Here is an 18,748-nt window from a genome sequence, read left to right as displayed (position 1 = left end):
GGTTGTTAATGGCAAGTTGCCACTGACAGATGGGCGGCGGAAGTTCACCCTATTAACCCTGTTAGGTCACACGCGTTGTAAAAGTTTCAGGGGTTGAAGAAGCGAAAACCCAGTGATTTCCTCAGGATGAGGATGAGGGGCCTGTGATGTGCGCCGATAAAAATGAATTCTCGTCTGCGGATTTAACCGGTCATTCTTGGTCATTCTAAACATCGTCTTGTCGGGAAGGAAGAGGCCGATCCACTGTGTCCGAAGTCGAGCGTAACTCGTGCTGCGCGGGTAACACCATAAAGTAATAACTACGCAAAGGTTCAACCAGAGTCTTTATTTGAAAACAATGGAGCTCTTTTGATCTTTTGCCATGTAAATTGAAATAGTCAAAGAAATGGTGATGTTTGCGGTATACAGGCAAAATGCCTTTTTATTAACTTCACTATACAAATAATAGATAACAAGGCAAAGAACTGGGTTTTCAGAATAAAAGGGGTATGCCTTGGGGAGGGGCTGGAAGCAAGCATCAGAAACGATCTGGTTGTGATGGGAGCAGATTATCTTCGATTGTGTGCTTGCACATTCTTCTTTTTATCTTGGTTTTCTTGTGTCGTTTCGGTTATGAGGCGGGAGACCATTAGACGCAACTGATAGGAAAGACACGTTACGCCATGGCTAAAAGTACTGCACTTTTGAACTAGCAGTTGCATTCTGACTGTCATTACAGTAATGTTTGTTAACAAATTAAAGTACGAGGGGTACTAAAAGTCAGCGTTCAATACGAGTTCACACTCGGTATATGTTTACATTTACTTGATACAAATAAACTCCTGTGTACATGTAATTTTGCAAGTATTTTTGTCTTCGAATTGATTTTATGTTGATCGGTCACTTTGCCTGACCTTAAATAACCGCATGGGGTGTGGGTTCTTGTCTCAGTAATTTGAGGACAACCAACTTGTTTTTCAAAAATGACCCTGATCGGGACATCGATCTCGCCCGACCTTCTTTAACCTGCGATGTTATGTACTCCACAGACACGCTTGATTGAAAGGTCGATTATTTTTGTGCAAAAAACTGCGACCAATAATAATTATACCATCATAAACTAATAACTTACGCATCTATGCAAACATAACAAGACATTGAAGAAGGGGTGTCATTTTCTGGTCTGGCCAATTTTGCGCGAAAACGATGAATACTAAGGGAAAGGCGTCTGGTGAAGACATTGTTTTTTTCCCCTATACTCGTCATGTACAATGAGCGCTTGATTTCAGTGGAGACCCGGGGATGACGATGATAATCATTCCACGTGCTTATAAAGCACTTTGAACAAGGTTCAAGATTCCACGGGAAAACGCTATGGGCCAAATTCATAAAGGGTGTTTTGCTTAAAACAGCGTTTAACTACTGAATAGACATATTCTGGCCCTTCATGTGAATCTTCACAGAATATGAATAGGCCCTGAAACTGACTAGAGAGAAGTTGTACATGTCTAACCCTTAAACGCCCTTTATGAATTTGGGCCTTAATGTTTACGGATAATTGTCTTTATTACCGTTATTATTATTATTACTATGAACGAACAGCATGGGCTACGATAGATTAATTTTGATGAGGTTGTAATAAACGATTTTGCAAGAAAGTCGGCTTTAGTTTTTTCATGCACGTTAGCAGAGGATATCAGAAAATGCTAAATCTGCCGCAAAGATTGTGTAAGAAGAACCCACGCATTCCAAGAAAATCGTGATAATTTAATATTTGAACAATGGAAGAATTTCTCTCCTTTCTTCGATATTGAAGTCAATAAAATCTCTCGTAACCTTTCGTTGGTATCCCCAAATTTATCTCTTTGTGCCAAAGTTCATTCACAAGAATCAGAATCATGAATGGGTTCTACGTGAGTAACAAAGGCCTTATTTGGCCGCGGGTACCCCGAGATGTTTACTAGGAGTTGCTATTCTTGTGAAATTTGGCCCAATTCTCGTGAACTTAGCAAAAGGTAACATCAACCCCGTCACCGTGATGTTGTGAACCCTTTTTCACACGAAACAACAATTCAAGCGTCCGTTTACGAGGTTGGGTTAACATCGTCATCGGGTCTTTGGGGTCATAGTAAATTTGACCTGTGTCCCCAGAAAGAAGTTGCGCAATGTGAGACGACTGTTTAGCATATAAATGCGTCAGGGCATTAGCGTTATCTTCAGGCCTCGTATAAATTCTTGCCAGGGTCAGGAAGGGACCATATTCCGATTTTCAACCAAAGAGGCAAGATGCAGACGCCAAGCTTTACGAGTTTTGTAAACGAGACGGAGACAGAAGGCACAGCCATCGCATCATTCCAAGATCTCTTGTAAGTTGTCATGAACATTTCCGTTTTTCTCATTTTGCTCTATTTACTGTGTTGTATTTAATTTAAGACGCGTCAAAAATTCACGTTATATCCAAAATTTCCAAAGGCAAATTTCTAAGCATCCTCGAAAACCCAGAGTCAGTCGTATCCCCCTCCCCTCAGGAGTATCAAAATCCTGATCTCAGGATAATAATCAGAGTCGCGTGCCTCAATCAATCATTACCTATTATACCATCAGGATATGAGCCGACCTATTACCTATTTAGGCTGTTGGTTGTTTCGACAACACTCTGAAACCATTCTTTTGACCCGGTAGCAATATCTAAGATCCGATTTGATTTTTTGGGCTTGCTAACAATATTCTAAAAAAAGTCCCTGGGAATTTTCAAAGAAATTGTCACATCAAAGTAAAAAATGCATTTTTGGACACCCGATATAGGCCTATCTTTATACTGTATTTCCCGATCTTGCAGATAACTCATAAGAAGATATAAAAAAAGTACTAACATGATTATTTCATTTTCGCAAGAATCTCGAAATTTATCGCGAACGACTCACAGACAAGGGAAATGCCTAGAACAATTTCTTGTTTTGGTCGATGACGGTGACCCCGCGTTACCCTATCAACCCCCGAGGGGTACGGGTGTTTATCACCTCGGACCTATAGTTATAAAATGTTTAGAAGTCCGTGGTGTCACTAAGGGGTCAAATCAAAACGAAGTGAATTTCGGTTACTTCTGCAGATAAGATCCCATCCTCAAATGATCTAGGCTTACCAATGACAATATGAAATGATATTTAGTGTTTATACTTGTATCTTCGAATCCTTTGAACGAGTTCGTTGGTTAATTATCCACTCTCCTTTATTATTACCCCCAAAGTGACCTCCGTGACCGCCTGTTGCCCGCATACCCTTAATACGACCCCACAAGAGGTCATGCAGCTAATCCGCCCGGCCCGCTTGGTTTCATTGTCTCTCAAAATAGCTACCAGTGCCCGGTGAAACCAATTATAACATCAGTGAAACCCTGCCCCTTTGATATTTCATTTGGAAAATGGGATGCATTGTATAGAATGGAAATAACTGGGATGTGATGGGTGGGGGGGGGGGGGTGAGGCAATGGCCCATTGCACTCTGACCTCGCCCTTGTACTTCGCCCCATTCCAGTTCGCTTACTTTCCGAGTTCAGACATTTTTTCTCGATTTTCGGCACATCATTTTTTACCTAAACTCTTGTCATGCACAGCCTCAAATTAATCTGACAAAAACACGAATTAAAAGTAATCAAAGGTAACAATATAACTGTCACTATCAAGAGTATTTGATCATTGGTTATGAAAAAGATCTTTTTTAAAGATGGAGGCATTATTTTTAGTAAGAGAAAATCAAAAGGACGAAGCGCAGCATGAGAGGGTCAAGTTGTTCCGTTGTTGTTTTTGAAACATTTAGCATGTCCAAGAGTGAGTTTAAGTTCAAATATGTCTATTATTATTGAAATCAGCTTTCAAAGGAACCTTTTGTTGGCATGGTTGGTGGACATCTCTCATCTCATGATAGATAGGCTACATAACGATGCCCGTAACCCCTTGCTGATCGAGATTGTCACCCCGACATGCCCGAAGAGCACAACCGATGTTTACGTGAAGTTGTTGTTCGTTCACTCCAACCAAGGTCAGCTTGTCCCTTTTCATGAGGTCATCGGAGGGTTTCGATTTTTGTTGTTACACGAACGTGATGTCCCAGGTTGACACCGTGGTTTCTATGGAATTGGCGAATGCATCAGTGATCTCAGTGATATTAAAAGCAATGGGACGAGATTGATCGATTGGTGACCATCACGTACATAGTTCTCAAAGGTCACATGATATACTGCGAAAGGTTACATTCCAAAGAAGAACACCAATCAATGGAGACATGTTATAAACAACTTCGCTCAAGGTTGGCCATTGCCGCAAACCGGCCGAGGCAGCCAAAGGGTCACATGAACCCTCATTACGAAAACTGTTGACAAGAACTCCGGATCAGTCTAAACGAAACTTATATAAGGGCTATGCGGGGTTCATGTATATAATATGAATATCGGCAAGATTCTTCATCATCTTCTAAATTCTAGGGCGCGCTAGCCTTCTTTTGTAAATGATTGAACTACATGCATTTATGATGATTAATACCATCTACATGATGTCCTCGTCCGGCGTATTTTGATTTAATTGCGCACCCTTCGAAAGTATTTCACTTCTATGAAATACATTTACGTACTCTCCTATGACATGTTTTCAGGAACGCGGAAGTTTTCATCGAATTGTTTCTACAGCGATTTCTTCTTTTTGGCCGGGCCCCTACGCGTTATCGTCGCTCTCCGCTAACCATCAACTCTTCTTTGATATCATTCCAGAATCCCCCATGGCCGAACAGTGCAATTCCTGTTCTCCAACTTCATCGCTCCAATCCTCCTCATCATCGCATGTAATGGTATCTGGAAGTCCCACAACTACAACCTGAAGGATCTTACTTGCAACCTTCCGTTACCGCCTGGCAACTTTGGCCTTCCTTTCATTGGGGAGACGCTGAACTTCGTCCTTCTGGTAAGTTGATTTCGTGGGTCATCGTGACATTGTCGGTTGCTGTTATACTGAACTTTGATCTTGATAATGACCTGTCAGCGACGAAAGGGCAGGGCGGCTTTGTTTCGTCTTATTCCCTACCAGGCGTCTTATGCCCCAATGTTGGGGGCTTTCGCCGACATGGACTCGTTCGTCAGTGAACTTTCGAAAAGCGATCTATTGCAAAGATACTGAAAGCTTTGGTTATGAACATCTAAGGACAATATTGGCTCTGGTGGAAATGGCGACTTCGCACCACTTCGTCTTGCAAGCATTTGAGTTATCACGATCCTTTTCTGTTCTTTTAGGGCAGCAAATTCTACAAAAGCAGACGAGAGAACTTCGGCCATGTTTACAAGACGCACATCCTGGGGCGGCCAACAATCCGCGTGATCGGGTCTAAGAATGTCCGTAAGATCTTGAATGGAGAGAACACGATCGTGACCACACACTGGTCGACAAGTACACGGATGATCCTTGGCGGAAGCTGTCTGTCACAGTCAGTGGGATCCCTCCACAGGCAGAGAAGGAAATTAGTCGCCAAGGCGTTCTCCCACGACGCGCTGTCTTCGTATGTCAAGCCCATGCAGAGGATCGTGAAGTCTCACATCGAAAAGTGGTGCTTTGATGAAGTCATCTTCGGCTATCAAGAATGTAGGAATCTGACCTTCGCCTTGGCTGCAAAGATCCTCCTTGGCTTCAACCTTCGCCAGGCTGATATCATCTCCATGCTCCACGTCTTTGAAGACGTATCCAACAACATCATCTCCATCCCGATCCAGTTCCCCGGTGGAGGACTTACCAAGGTAAGAATAACACTATGTATTTGCTGATGGTAAAGCATTTGCTTGCTTGATTCCTCTCGCTTTAAAGTAGATGGTACATTGCGCCTTAAATGGTTATGACAAACCTCCTATGATATTTTTCGGAATGATTTGCAACGTCATTTCATGTAGCTTTCCCTTAGCACTGTTTGTTCTTGGGCTAAAAACCTGCGACACCTTTTCGAAGACAGCATTGCCGATTACTAATCGTGTTAAATTGGGTGTAACAAGTGTCAGCCGCAGCAGCACTTGGTGTAAGTGTAAGCAAAAGTATTTAGAAATGTACCGTTAATAGTGCAATATTGTTTGATACATTCCAGGGTTTGAGAGCAAAGAAAATCCTCCTTGAAAAAATCGGCGAGTGTATCAAGAAGAGGCAGGAAGAAAACTGCAGCCAAACGTACGTGGACGCTCTGTCCCTTCTGCTGAACGACCAGAGCGAACTCAAGATGGCACCAGACGAGCTCAAGGAGATTGCGTTGGAACTGCTGTTTGCAGGCCACGAGACCACTGCAAGCGCCGCCTGCACCTTGTTAATGCAATTAGCAAAACACCCAGAGGTCACCGAAAAGATCCGAGACGAACTTCACGCGAATGGTATCACAGAGTCCGGCCCCATAAACTATGACAGCATCAATGGTTTGAGCTACGTCAGTAATGTTGTGAAGGAAGTGCTACGCATAGCGCCACCTATTGGTGGAGGATTCAGAAAGGCCTTGAAGACGTTTGAACTTGATGTAAGTACATGTAGTCCTTTAATGCCAGTATTCCATGATATTCCTTTAAACGCGGTGTGTTTCTTTGTCAGCGTTTATTGCTTGACTGCTCCGCTTCTTTACTGTTGTCTCACGAGTTCGTTTGGCATATATATTTGCTAAAAACTATCTTGATACCTAGTGTAGAAATCGCGCAATCTAACGTCAGTAGTTGGTAGTTTGCAATGGAAACTGTCTTTCAATGACGAAGATAAGGTACAAAATATATTAAACGCTATTTCCAAGTTTCACGTTTATGCGTTCGTTCCATTCGAGTGACTGCATTACTAATCTACCCCATGATCAATCTTCAGGGCTACCAAGTTCCCGCCGGTTGGACAGTCATTTACTCCATCCGGGACACACAAGAGACCAGCAGCATGTTTGATGACGTAACAGATTTCAACCCAGATCGTTGGGCAGACTTTAAAGGTCACATGACACCAGAGGAACGCTACCAATACGTTCCCTTCGGTGGCGGCAAGAGGTCATGCATTGGAAAGGAATTCGCGAAACTTTTTCTCAAGGTCATGACTGTTGAACTTTCAAGGTCATCGACGTGGAAACTGCACAACAACAATCCTCAAATGAAATACTTGCCAGTGCCACACCCTAAAGACAATCTTCCTCTTACCATGTCTCCACTGCCAGGTTTTAGGAGCAGGTCTTACACCTTGTAAAAAAACTGAACTTTCCAGAAAGAAACTTTTGCAATTTGCTTTAACTCAGGGTCAGAACTGAACCGTGCTAAACACAGTCAAAGACATCAAACGATGGCGGGATGTTCATATCGGCGAACGCGTCGACTATAACTCTGGGTCCCGCTGCTCAATCCGCGTTGGAGACAGACGCCGCCAGCGTTAGCAAAAGCGTATCTCCTTAGTAGCGTTTGGTTTTCACGCCAACGATACTGTTGACAATGACTGAGCAACCATGACTCAGTAAGTTGATGTGCGTTGAACATCAATCTTGTTAGTTGACGATATTTTAGCAACGGGAACATGGCATTTATATTAGATAAACTCGGTGAAAATTAGTATTTATTCATATAATGTATATATCACAAGCTTGGAACGGGTCTTCGGTAATTGTCACAAATTAATGTAAATATATCTCAAAGTATTCATCTTTTCTGATTAAAATGATCATGCTACAATTCACATCCGATTATGGTTTGTTTTTTCCTACGGTATAAATACTTCATTGGTTAAAGAAAAGTCCGGTTGATATTTTAAAACTACACGAAAACGTAACCGTAGGAAAAAAAGGTTCACGTCTGGAATCTCACATCCTATGTCGTGCCAATGCCATTGGACGTAGAATCTCATTCGTTAATTTCGTTAACGGATCTCGCCGTTTCCAGGTAAGGTAAACTAGCTATCCTCAGAAACTAAAATGACTTTTCAGAATTGCATGACCCATGTCCTAATTTCGATGGACTTTGTCCAAAATCCAGTCACGTTGGCCTATTACAACACAATAAGGCTTTGCCAAATCATTTTTTAGTTGCCGCATTATAACACATGAGGATATAATCGAAGAGGAACGGACACATAGATCGATAGATTGGCGTGAGTATGAAGGCAGATGGTTTCCCGATATCTGTTCTCAGGTACAGCTTCCGACGGTTGTCTCCCGTCCGTGGCATCGCGAAGATCACCAGCCCGCTGTAACGTTTTTGGTTTGTCCCCGATCCTCAATGTTTACATACACTATAGAGTTAGAGAGAATATGATATGTCAACGGGGCAGAGAAAAAAACAGATCAATCTGTTCTTTATGGGATTTGCCAAACACTCGTCAGAAACAGAAAAAAATCAAAAATGCTATGCCTGTATTGTGTTTTAAGATTGGAACATCATGTGGACAAGAAGCAAATAATTGGCCCAAATATTGCACGGCCTAATGCGAATAGTAATAGTATGATAACATGAGAGTAGTGCAAGTTATATTGATATAGTCCAGCTGATCGGGACTGTGAATTCTACTGTCATTTTCTGTTCGATCTTACAATGCGCACCATGGAGGGAGCTTGGTTATCAATTTTTGTAGCCGTCTTGGCTTTCTCGGGTTTCGGGATTTGTGGCTTTGGAGGACTCGGAGACGCGAGCGGAGGACAACACACATGGCCGGACAGTGAGACACCATGGCCGGACAGTACGGCACCATCTCCGGACAGTGGTAAGGTCAACAGAGAAGAGACGCAACAGACAGTATCATCAATTCCCTACATGCACAACCCACTTCTCCTGGTCCTTTGAAGGGTCTTTCATCCTATATAGCATATTTCTGTTTTCAAAGATTGTGACAGCGCAGCACTTTAGGTGACAACTCAACGCTTGCTTTCTGAAATTCGACAAGATATTATGAAGGAATAAATGCCACCTGCCAAAACCATGGCTGAGCTGAGGGGCCGTCTGTACATGTAGACCCTGAGAATGCGTCTAGAAATGGCTAATCATGGCAGAACAACAGCTGAGAATTCGGTCAAATAAGGATGGTTATATTTTCTTGGAAACCAGATGACAGCCTATTCGTCTGGCCGCCATTTCTATGAGGCTAATCATTCCCCTTCTTTGTCCTGAGTACATGAACTCTTAATATGCGCCTAAATTGGTTTTATTTTGCTCAAGCTACAATCTTTCCAAATTCCATCCGAAAAAACTCGTGTACACCAAACCACTCTTGCATCAGTGTTTTTTCAAATGACGTATAGGAGTATCAAAACCTGAATCTCAGGATGATAATGTACTGAACTAAAATGAACCTTGTCGCCGATGGTCTTTGTTTATTGTTGTCTCAACGCATCACATGATACGTTTGTACATTGTTGATCAGAATAATGTCGGTTCAAAGTTTAAATCAATCTATATGTGTCTCGAGATATGTAGGCCAAATGTCATTGTTGCTCTGCCCTTGTTGTTTTGATGCAAATATTACTGAAAAATATCAACGTCTCTCTCGCCAACGCGCCTCACCAACTATTCCGCGGCGTATCATTATCGCGGATTTCATAAATATAGGGAGTTTTCGCAAGTCTCCCGAAGCGTCAACGTAAACGCCAATCTCATTGTTTGACCTCCTGAAAACGAAGGCGAGCGATGGGATGCGTTTACAAGGACGTTTCGGAGGTTTTTTTTGCGAAAACTCCCTATTGACCTAGATGAACTCGCGATCACTGCTTGGAAAACAGAAGAGAATCTAGAATCCGCCAAAAATCGCGAAAATTTTATGATTTTATTCGAAATTTTCGCGAACCGAAAAATGAAGACTTTGTAATAAATGCATGGAGATGTTATGACCTTCTGACCGGGGCTGTATTTTCTAGTTTTTGGCTTCTAATTCTGAAACATTCTGAAACGGGTTTTTTTTCAGATTTGGACGTTCGTCAGTATTTCAACGCAGAATGTGAAGACAAATTGAATGATCAGATTCAGGAGGAGCTAAAAGCCAGCCATCTTTACTTGTCAATGGTGAGATAATAAATTTATAATTAGAAGAGTGATACATTGTATTTAATTCAGGGAGAACAATAACATACATGTTTATAAGATAAAGTGATGTCGGAGATAAAAAGCCAAAGGCTTAATCATCTTTTTCGATTGCGGATGTATTATTGTAACTTAGGCCGCACTGTAATTCATTATCGAATGACCTAAATAGAATGAAAGCCGGATGACATGAAGTGTTTGTTTTTATAAGGACAGTCAGTGCAGCCATTTCATGCTGTCCACCAATAGCAGCTTTGGTGGATAAAATCTTACCAAAAAAAGTTATTATCGCATCCATTGTGGCAAACAAGTTAGCCAAGCCCTATAATGGTCCTTTATCGTGACGTCATGATGGAAAGAAGCGACAGAGAAAAAAAGGGAGACAAAGTCACAACCACCTGCGGACGGCACAAGCATTCGTACAGGGAGACCGTAGAGACTTGGTGGTCTTCATGGTGACCAATTACACTCCCAAAGCAGTGGCGGCGTTTCCTCACGTCCGTTGATGACAATCAGACGCAGTCGTCTCCCTTTAATGTCGCCGGCCTTTCCCTATTCTTCATTTCCAGGCTTATTACTTTTCCCGTTCCGATGTCGCTCTCTACGGCTTCCACAAGTTCTTCAAGAAGATGTCCGATGAGGAACGCGAGCATGGACAGGTGTTGATGGAGTATGTCAACAAGAGGGGCGGCACCGTCAGTATGACACCATCCCTGACATTCACTCACCAGAATAAGGTACTAGTATTAGCACATAGTGGTCGCTGCAGATTGTTTTGCTTAGTATGAATGCTGATGAAGCGTCCATGAGGAGATGGTATCGTCCGCATATTCAATTTAAGATTATGCCATTGGTTTCTTTAGCCATACACATTGAATAGAATCGAAGGCAATGACAGAAATTCCGAGGTGGCGTTAATTCCATTTTGCTTTGAGGGATAGCTTAGATAATATAATATCAGCTAAAACGTCTCGACGGCTCCTGGCTGGTTTTATTGTACAGTCTACGAATCATCCGCTTTTCCGGCTAAAGCTGGAATTACTCCGAGAAACAAATTGGGATGCAGCAATATATTTTAGGTGTTGAGCCTACGCATTATACTTAAAGAGTCTGCGTTTGGTTTCAGTTGCAGACCGGAAACTGGGACAGTGCCCTGCACTCAATGAAAGAAGCCATGAAACTTGAACATCATGTCAACAAACACCTCAAGGAGAAGGTGCACAAGTGTGCCGTCGATCATGACGACGCTCATGTAAGTCAATTCTCCCATGCGGGTGATCCGCCGACTCCCATCATGTTCCCGTCAACCTTCCGTCATGTTTGGGACAAGCTCATCATGTTGTTCCCATCAACCTTCCGCCGCCATGTTTGGGACAAAGCTCCCGCCATGTTCCCGTCAACCATTCGTCTTGTTTCCATCAAGTCTCGTCATGTTCCCGAGGAGCCCCATCAAGTTCCGGTCGTCACAACCAGAGCTTGACGGGACCAGGCCGAACTCCGGTCGTACTCTGATTAGAAGCCCGCATGCCGGATTACCCGGCGGTGAACGTCAATCCTTAAATCTCCTTGATGAGTAATACGCACAATGCCGGTAGATTGGCATGAGAAACCCAGCCCGGCTGTCTGTTAATTTAGACTTCCCGTAATGACTGTATCCATCCCCTGCGCCCGGATCAAAGAGTTGCTTTTTTAGAACATGAGGACAATCGTGTATGTCCTTCTACTCTTACTGATAGATCAATTTCCTCAGATCACGACGACTATCATCAAGTCCCCATTATCATTCATGAAGACCCTCCCCTCCTCATACCACGATGAGGCTCAATGACTTTTGTGCAGTCTGAGTTTTGTTCGACATGAAAACATTGTGTGTTTATTCTCTTACTTCAGCTGCAAGACTTCATCGAAAACACCTTCCTAACCGAACAGGTTGACTCCATCAAAGAGCTCGGCGACTACATTACTAAGATTACACGACTCGGACATGGCGTTGGTCTTCATATGTTTGATAAGGAATTGCAATAAGCGGAAAAGTAGCAGAGCCGACTCTAATGATAATATCAACTAACTTTTCACAGAAATAATTGTGGATTACTCCATATGATTTGATACTTTTGAAACAAAATACGCGCATGGGACAATTCTTGCCCAGTGCTTGGACAGTTCACCCCACGAAAGTTGTCCTCGGAAAATGTTTCCCTTCGGAATATGTCTCGTTGTTCCCAATATCTTCCTTGAGACAATTCGCTAAAAGGTTGCCCGGCCTGCCCGGCCATCGGTCTTTAAACGAAGCACGGGATTATTGGTTAGGATTGGACATGGGCGTCTCCACCATGGACGTCACACCCTAGTTGCAGATTGTCCAATGTGTCTGCCTTTGGGAACAGACGTTCGTGATTTACGACCACACTTTCTTATATTGTTCCTTTTAAATTATAAAAATATCAAATTTAGCTAAGTTGAAAACTAGTATGTACAGTTCTCTACATTAGATCTCATATATCACTCCGTCATTGAGAAGTAACAGTATAAAATAGATGTGGTGTTATTCAAACAGACATGACGCCATTATTTGGTTACTTGAATTGCGACACCCTTGTTTGGATAGCCTATATTTTATAAATAGGCGTTCAATGAAGAAATGTGAAGTCATCATTTGTATTTGTAATTACATGTAGTTGATGAAATTAACCGGGTAAACAGTTCTGGTCAGTAACAACATGCCTTTTATACCAGTTGTGCATGATACTAAGACAAGGACAAGTGGTATGTTATTTTTGACCAGTACTGTACTCCCAAGTTTAAATTAACGTGTATCTCTTAATACTGAAAGGTGTTCATACATTTGATTAAATATTTTGAAATGATAATAAAAAACAACTCTGCTTTCTGTCGTTTATTTTCTTTGAATTCCTCCACAGATGGTAACATGGTTTGCGACCAGAATATTGTCACAACCAGTCTAGGAACACATGTGTAGCATAGCTTCGTCTCGGCCATGCATGGAGTGTTATATAGATTGGCTTTAGACATTGGCACAGCCAAGCGAGTGTCGTGGTACTGAGGATGGGATATTGGCACGTACAGCCAGTCGGAGATCAGTTACTCACTAGGTTCGCTTGAGACATTGTAACAGCCTGGCAAGGATTATATGTTGTTTTGAGATATAAGCACAACCAGGTAATGGTAGGTTGGTTTGGGATGTCCATTGGCATAGTCAGACAATCATAGGTTGGTTTGACTGGCACAGTCACTCAAGTATCATAGGCTGGTCTGGGACATTGGCACAGCCAAACACAGGTATCATCGGCAATTGGTTTAGGATACTGGCATAGCTAAACAAATATCAGTCTATCACAAACGGGTTGGTTTGGGACATTGGCACAGTCGGGCGTGTATTATAGGTTGGTGTGAGACATTGGCACACTCAAGCATCATAAATGGTTCGATACATTAGAACAGCCACGCAAGTATCACAGCTTGGTTTGGGACATTGGCACATCCAGGCAAGGGTTATGGCTTGGTTTAGGACATTGGTCCAGCCAGGCAAGTGTTATGGCTTGGTTTGGGACATTGGTCCAGCCAGGCAAGTGTTATGGCTTGGTTTGGGACATTGGCCCATCCAGACAAGGGTTATGGCTTGGTTTGGGACATTGGCACATCCAGACAAGGGTTATGGCTTGGTTTGGGACATTGGCACATCCAGGCAAGGGTTATGGCTTGGTTTGGGACAATGGCCCAGCCAGGCAAGTGTTATGGCTTGGATTGCGACATTGGCACATCCAGACAAGGGTTATGGCTTGGTTTGGGACATTGGCACATCCAGACAAGGGTTATGGCTTGGTTTGGGACATTGGCACATCCAGGCAAGGGTTATGGCTTGGTTTGGGACAATGGCCCAGCCAGGCAAGTGTTATGGCTTGGATTGCGACATTTGCCCAGCCAGGCAAGTATCAGAGGCTGGTTTGAGATATGATTGATCTTATTAGCTGACCTGAGACATGAGTATTCAGACAATACATGATATATGCTGACAGCCACAAACTGTCTTCATTGTTGAACATGCCAGAGAAAAAACAAACAGGACAACAAGTTTAATTCTTTCATGGATATTTTTTGCTAAGCAATCACATATTAATCAGTGTATAAAATATACCATGGTCACCATTGGACACAAAGTTGATGTGGTTGTGTTGTCATGCATATTTAGATCTATTCTTGATTTTATGATTACAAAATATATCTAGGCTGCTCATCCTAACAGAATATCATCATACATATAAAAGCTCCATGCAAAAATACGTTTTAATTCGTATAAGAAATCTTTGGTCCCATACATGTGCTTTGTCTGTGACATCATACGACATATCTGAGCTCAGGAAAGTCATCAACACATCCTCCAATAGCAAGCCTTTGGCTCCATTCCATACACTAACACTTTGACGCACACAAATGAATCGATAGGCCTGCAACATGAGGATGTGAAAAAGACTTTTGAATCACACGACGGTCATACTCTCAAAGCAGTGATGACCTTCAATCTTCCCTCATGTTCTGTCATCTCCATAAACTTCAATCACGGCACAGGAGTTTACATACATACATCTACAAGAGTAATTATGTTGCCAAAATCAATCTTTGCACTGGCTGGGAAATTATGAAGTTGGTTTGGTCTTTAGTGTGCACAAAAGGTGACACTGAACATTAATTATAGAATGGTCTACAGAGGCGACATCAAACCAAGAAGAAGCTCCATAACGCCAAGAAGACATAAAGACAATTCTTGGTTATACATTCATTCATAATAATTTGGGGATGGGAAATGAACTGAACAAACATGGATCCAATAAATTTGGTCATCAAACTTATACCAGAATGATACCTCCTTTCACAGAATAGTCCTCGAGTGGTGGTGGGGGGGGGGTCACTCTCACTTGCTGCCCGAATTCAATGGTCAATGCATCATAACGGTTGAAATCGTCTTTTTAAAGCTTGCGTTTGCATTGCATGACACTATCAAAAACTTCCTGGTTTATAGTCTTTCGGAGGCCAGGCCCATTCATTATATACAATGTCAAATATATCAAAATACAAGAACCAACAAATGCAACAAGTATATAGCACCAAACTTGGTCGTTTAAAGGTTACACCTGAATAAATGGTCCAATAATCCTGTGCCCGCATAGCTTTACCCACTTGCAATTACTATGCGGCAATTCACAAACTTTTAGTGCAGGAAGAGCAAGTTGTTTCGAGACCAGCAGCTTAACCACAGAAACTAATGCTATTAAAACATTACACTATACATCTTTTATTAAAAACAAGAATTACGAACTCTTTTGGAAATAAATGTATGCTTCCACTCGGATGTAACCAGGGGTTACCGTAATGTTTGCTTCTGAGCCCTGTTGGGGAAGAGAACATTAACGCTGAGCAACATTAACCCCCTGATTTCCTCAAGTTGCGTAATCTGATAATTCTCATTCAAACGTTACTCGTGTCATATGGAAACAATGGTGCGTATCACAGATTTTACTCCCAATAAAAATAAAAATTACAAAAATCACTGTGCTCGGTACATCATTGTAAGCACTTGTCGAGACATGCACACGCAATTACAATAAAACCAATTACAAAAATAGGTTTGTTCTCTGGATGGTTCCATCTAAAGTCTTACCATTTGTGAGGAAAAGCTTAAAGGGGTGCACTGTTTCTATTATATTCAGTACATTTTTACCCAATTGGAAATTTTCTAATTTAATTTCAAATTTCAAATTTTCAACAAAAGGATACGGCTTTAATGAAAGAACACAATACACCAAGATGCTATCACAATTAATTGGGTCACCCAATTAGAGAAAATAACTCCTTTCTGGATTCAAATGTTAAGGAAATATCAAATTTACAATAAAGTTACTAAGGGGTTAATTTTGCCTAAGTATAAGATAAGGTACAAAATTGCCACAAGGAAGGTGCAAGTCATATACCGATACACTATCAATGTATACATTGGACTAAGTGACAAATTTTGTACATGTGACACTGTAAGCATGATGAGTCAGATATAACCTAATTCTGACATGGCTACATGTAAATGATAATGAGATGTGACCAATATGTCCGAGACAAGACTTGGAAGAAAAGACCTGCTGAGGTCAAGTGTTTTGTTCATATAACGGGTAATGTATGATCATAGTGGATTTCAAAAATGCATCCTGGCATCTCCTTTTGATGAAGGGGTCAAGAAAAATCAATTGATGGCCAGCCACCCTCAATCCCTCATTACTCAAGATAATCTGTATCATCATCATCATTTGATTCAATCCGGAACTTGACTTCTCCAGGCTCTGGTTTCTTCATCCAAGGCATATCACGCTTGATATCCTCAACACTAGCGTATGCATATGCCGCTTCGCCAAGCGAGTAATCAGGCTCGTCATAATCTGCATCATCTTCAGGGTGCTCCATTTTCTCAACTTTTAGTTTTTCAGACATAGCAGACTTACGAGAACCTCTATCACTTGGGGAGTCGATCAGTTTTGGCGGAACAGGGGGACGCACGTCAACGTTTTCATAACTAACACCACGGGATCCAGCCTTAATATTTTCATATGGACCACTCACCGCCTGCACTGGCGGTGCTTTGGGAGCCCTTTTTTCGACATTGGAATATGTACAATCAACATTGTGGTCATTCTGACCAGGAGGTGACGAGGATTCCGCAGCTAAATGATAAGCAGAATTAGGATCAAGCAGCGGCGCTGATATTTGTCGATTTAGATCCCCTTTCTTCTTTTGAGAGCCCTGCCTCCCCGTCGTCTTGACCGGCTGAGTATAAACATAAGTACTTCCATTATGTGCAGAATCCTCTCCAGCACCAGCATCAAAAGTCAGGCTTTGCTTTTGCTGAAAGTTTTTCCTAAGATGACTGGAGGGACGCGGCAAATTAGAAACTGGAGGTGGACTTCTACCTTGGGATGACCCACCTGAATTACTCTGCCTTTCTTTTTCACGTATGATTGTCGCCATCCCTTCAATTATGTCAAATATCTCATTCCCTTTCAATGTGGACAATTTGAAAATTCCCTCCCCGGACTCGCATCTTCGGCCGGCATCAAAGGAGAATTCACCTGGTATGCGCCCATATCTGCGAAGGTACTTCAATGGCCAAACGTAAAGTGGTCGTTTAGTTGCCTGGTTGATTAGGGCTATATTGCGTGAATTGACTTGTAAGTTGTACATTCCATAAAGTTTGAGATGGTTGGAGGCATCAGTTTCTTTTATCTCGACTTCGAATGAGACACCTGAAAAATAAAGAAATCTTTATGACTTGCCACAAATATGAATGTTACAGTCATCTGAATGTCACTTGACTGATTGACGGGACTATGTCACAATCAGCTTACAAACAACACAATATGTTTAGGAAGACATTGTCAAAATCAAGTTACAAAGACAGTGAAATTCACATCCACACTGGCCAACCAGTGGGGCACCGTGACTTTTATCTTTCCACAGACAAACTTCTATGAATGGAATAAATGTGGACACGTAATAATGATAGTAAGCGAGCATGTACATCACAAACTTGCATCGTGAATGGTGCCGGACAAAAAAGGCCAGTCAAGGTTTAGACCATCATTTTCCAAGGGAGAGATGTAGACTCTAACCTTCATCTTTTGATTCATATAGATCATTCTCATTTAATGACCACTGATCCGGAGGACCACGTGCAGAACCAATGGAAGCGTCGGTATTCTGAGACAATTCAAACTGGTATGCCTTTACCCAACTGTCAGCGCGATTGTTTCCTTCTTGATCAGCAAGTAGCAAATACTTTTTCCCGGAGTCGGTCATTGTCTCGATTGCATCCTGATCTTTTAGTGAAACCTTGTGCAAGCATTTAATATCTGATATCACAATTTGTGAGTAAGTTTTTGTGCACTTCTCGAACTTGCTTGCATCACTATTCTGCATTTCAGCCTCATATCTTTCGAAGATTCCCTTATTTTGGAATCCTATCAAACAGATGCCTCGCTTGGTTTTTGTGACGAGTGCAAAGAACTTCTCATCCCAGGAGGACTGAAAGTGAGAAGAAGAATACTCAGGGAGGCCTGTCATGATACTATCAAAGCTTTCCGGCTAGATGATTATGATAAAGCCCAGCTTTATCCCTTGTAGGCCTAACAATCACTGGATGGTCCTTGGACCCACTTTTCTCTTCCTGATCACACCGGTTATGAACACTGAATCTCATGGCATGCCAGCTCTATCAATTTATAGGCCTAATGATGACTGGAAGATGGTCCTTGGACCCACTGTATCTCTTGTGATATTAGGCCAACTAAACTGTTAACCTCCCTGTCCCTTCATAAGCCTTATGTCATACATGATATGTCTAGAGTGCTATGAAAAGTATGTTTTGAGTGTACTGCCTCTGGAGTGTAGTAACTAGTAGACTGTAGTACTACAAAAGTTAGTACCAGTAGAATACAAATCGGATAGGCTTACTTTGATAATTTTCTTCTGTAAATATTTGAGACAACCAGTTTTTAATACATCACCCATGTTGTCGTTGAATTCGGATTGCAGATATCATCAGTATCACTTCCTGGTTCTTGGTACAAGTCACGTGACCCAATTAAATTAATGTTAGATGAAGTAAGGTTCATATCCAAACCAACTATTCGAGTTAACCTTGTTTGCAACATTTTCCCTCCAATCAATATG

The 18,748-nt window shown here is 41.9% G+C and overlaps 3 protein-coding genes across 3 annotated transcripts; 2 read left to right on the top strand and 1 right to left on the bottom strand.

The window, feature by feature from the left end:
* Nucleotides 1–2,265: 2,265 nt before the first annotated feature.
* On the top strand, nt 2,266–7,256 carry LOC135490006 (cytochrome P450 26B1-like). Its single transcript, XM_064775651.1, has 5 exons — nt 2,266–2,345; nt 4,742–4,931; nt 5,258–5,755; nt 6,094–6,510; nt 6,843–7,256. Exons 1-5 carry the CDS (start codon nt 2,266–2,268, stop codon nt 7,206–7,208), a joined length of 1,551 nt encoding a protein of 516 aa, XP_064631721.1. The 3' UTR covers nt 7,209–7,256.
* Nucleotides 7,257–8,467: 1,211 nt separating this feature from the next.
* Nucleotides 8,468–12,908, top strand: LOC135489445 (soma ferritin-like). Its single transcript, XM_064774802.1, has 5 exons — nt 8,468–8,708; nt 9,903–10,000; nt 10,588–10,755; nt 11,145–11,270; nt 11,909–12,908. The coding sequence occupies exons 1-5, from the start codon at nt 8,540–8,542 to the stop codon at nt 12,041–12,043; spliced, it is 696 nt and encodes a 231-aa protein (XP_064630872.1). The 5' UTR covers nt 8,468–8,539; the 3' UTR covers nt 12,044–12,908.
* Nucleotides 12,909–14,123: 1,215 nt separating this feature from the next.
* On the bottom strand, nt 14,124–18,650 carry LOC135489464 (docking protein 1-like). Its single transcript, XM_064774828.1, has 3 exons — nt 18,530–18,650; nt 17,689–18,100; nt 14,124–17,322 (listed from the first exon to the last, which is right to left on the bottom strand). The coding sequence occupies exons 1-3, from the start codon at nt 18,584–18,586 to the stop codon at nt 16,301–16,303; spliced, it is 1,491 nt and encodes a 496-aa protein (XP_064630898.1). The 5' UTR covers nt 18,587–18,650; the 3' UTR covers nt 14,124–16,300.
* Nucleotides 18,651–18,748: the final 98 nt, after the last annotated feature.

Source organism: Lineus longissimus, chromosome 6, assembly GCF_910592395.1.
Source record: "Lineus longissimus chromosome 6, tnLinLong1.2, whole genome shotgun sequence".
Classification (NCBI taxonomy): domain Eukaryota; kingdom Metazoa; phylum Nemertea; class Pilidiophora; order Heteronemertea; family Lineidae; genus Lineus; species Lineus longissimus.
This window is presented reverse-complemented; position numbering and strand designations above follow the sequence as displayed.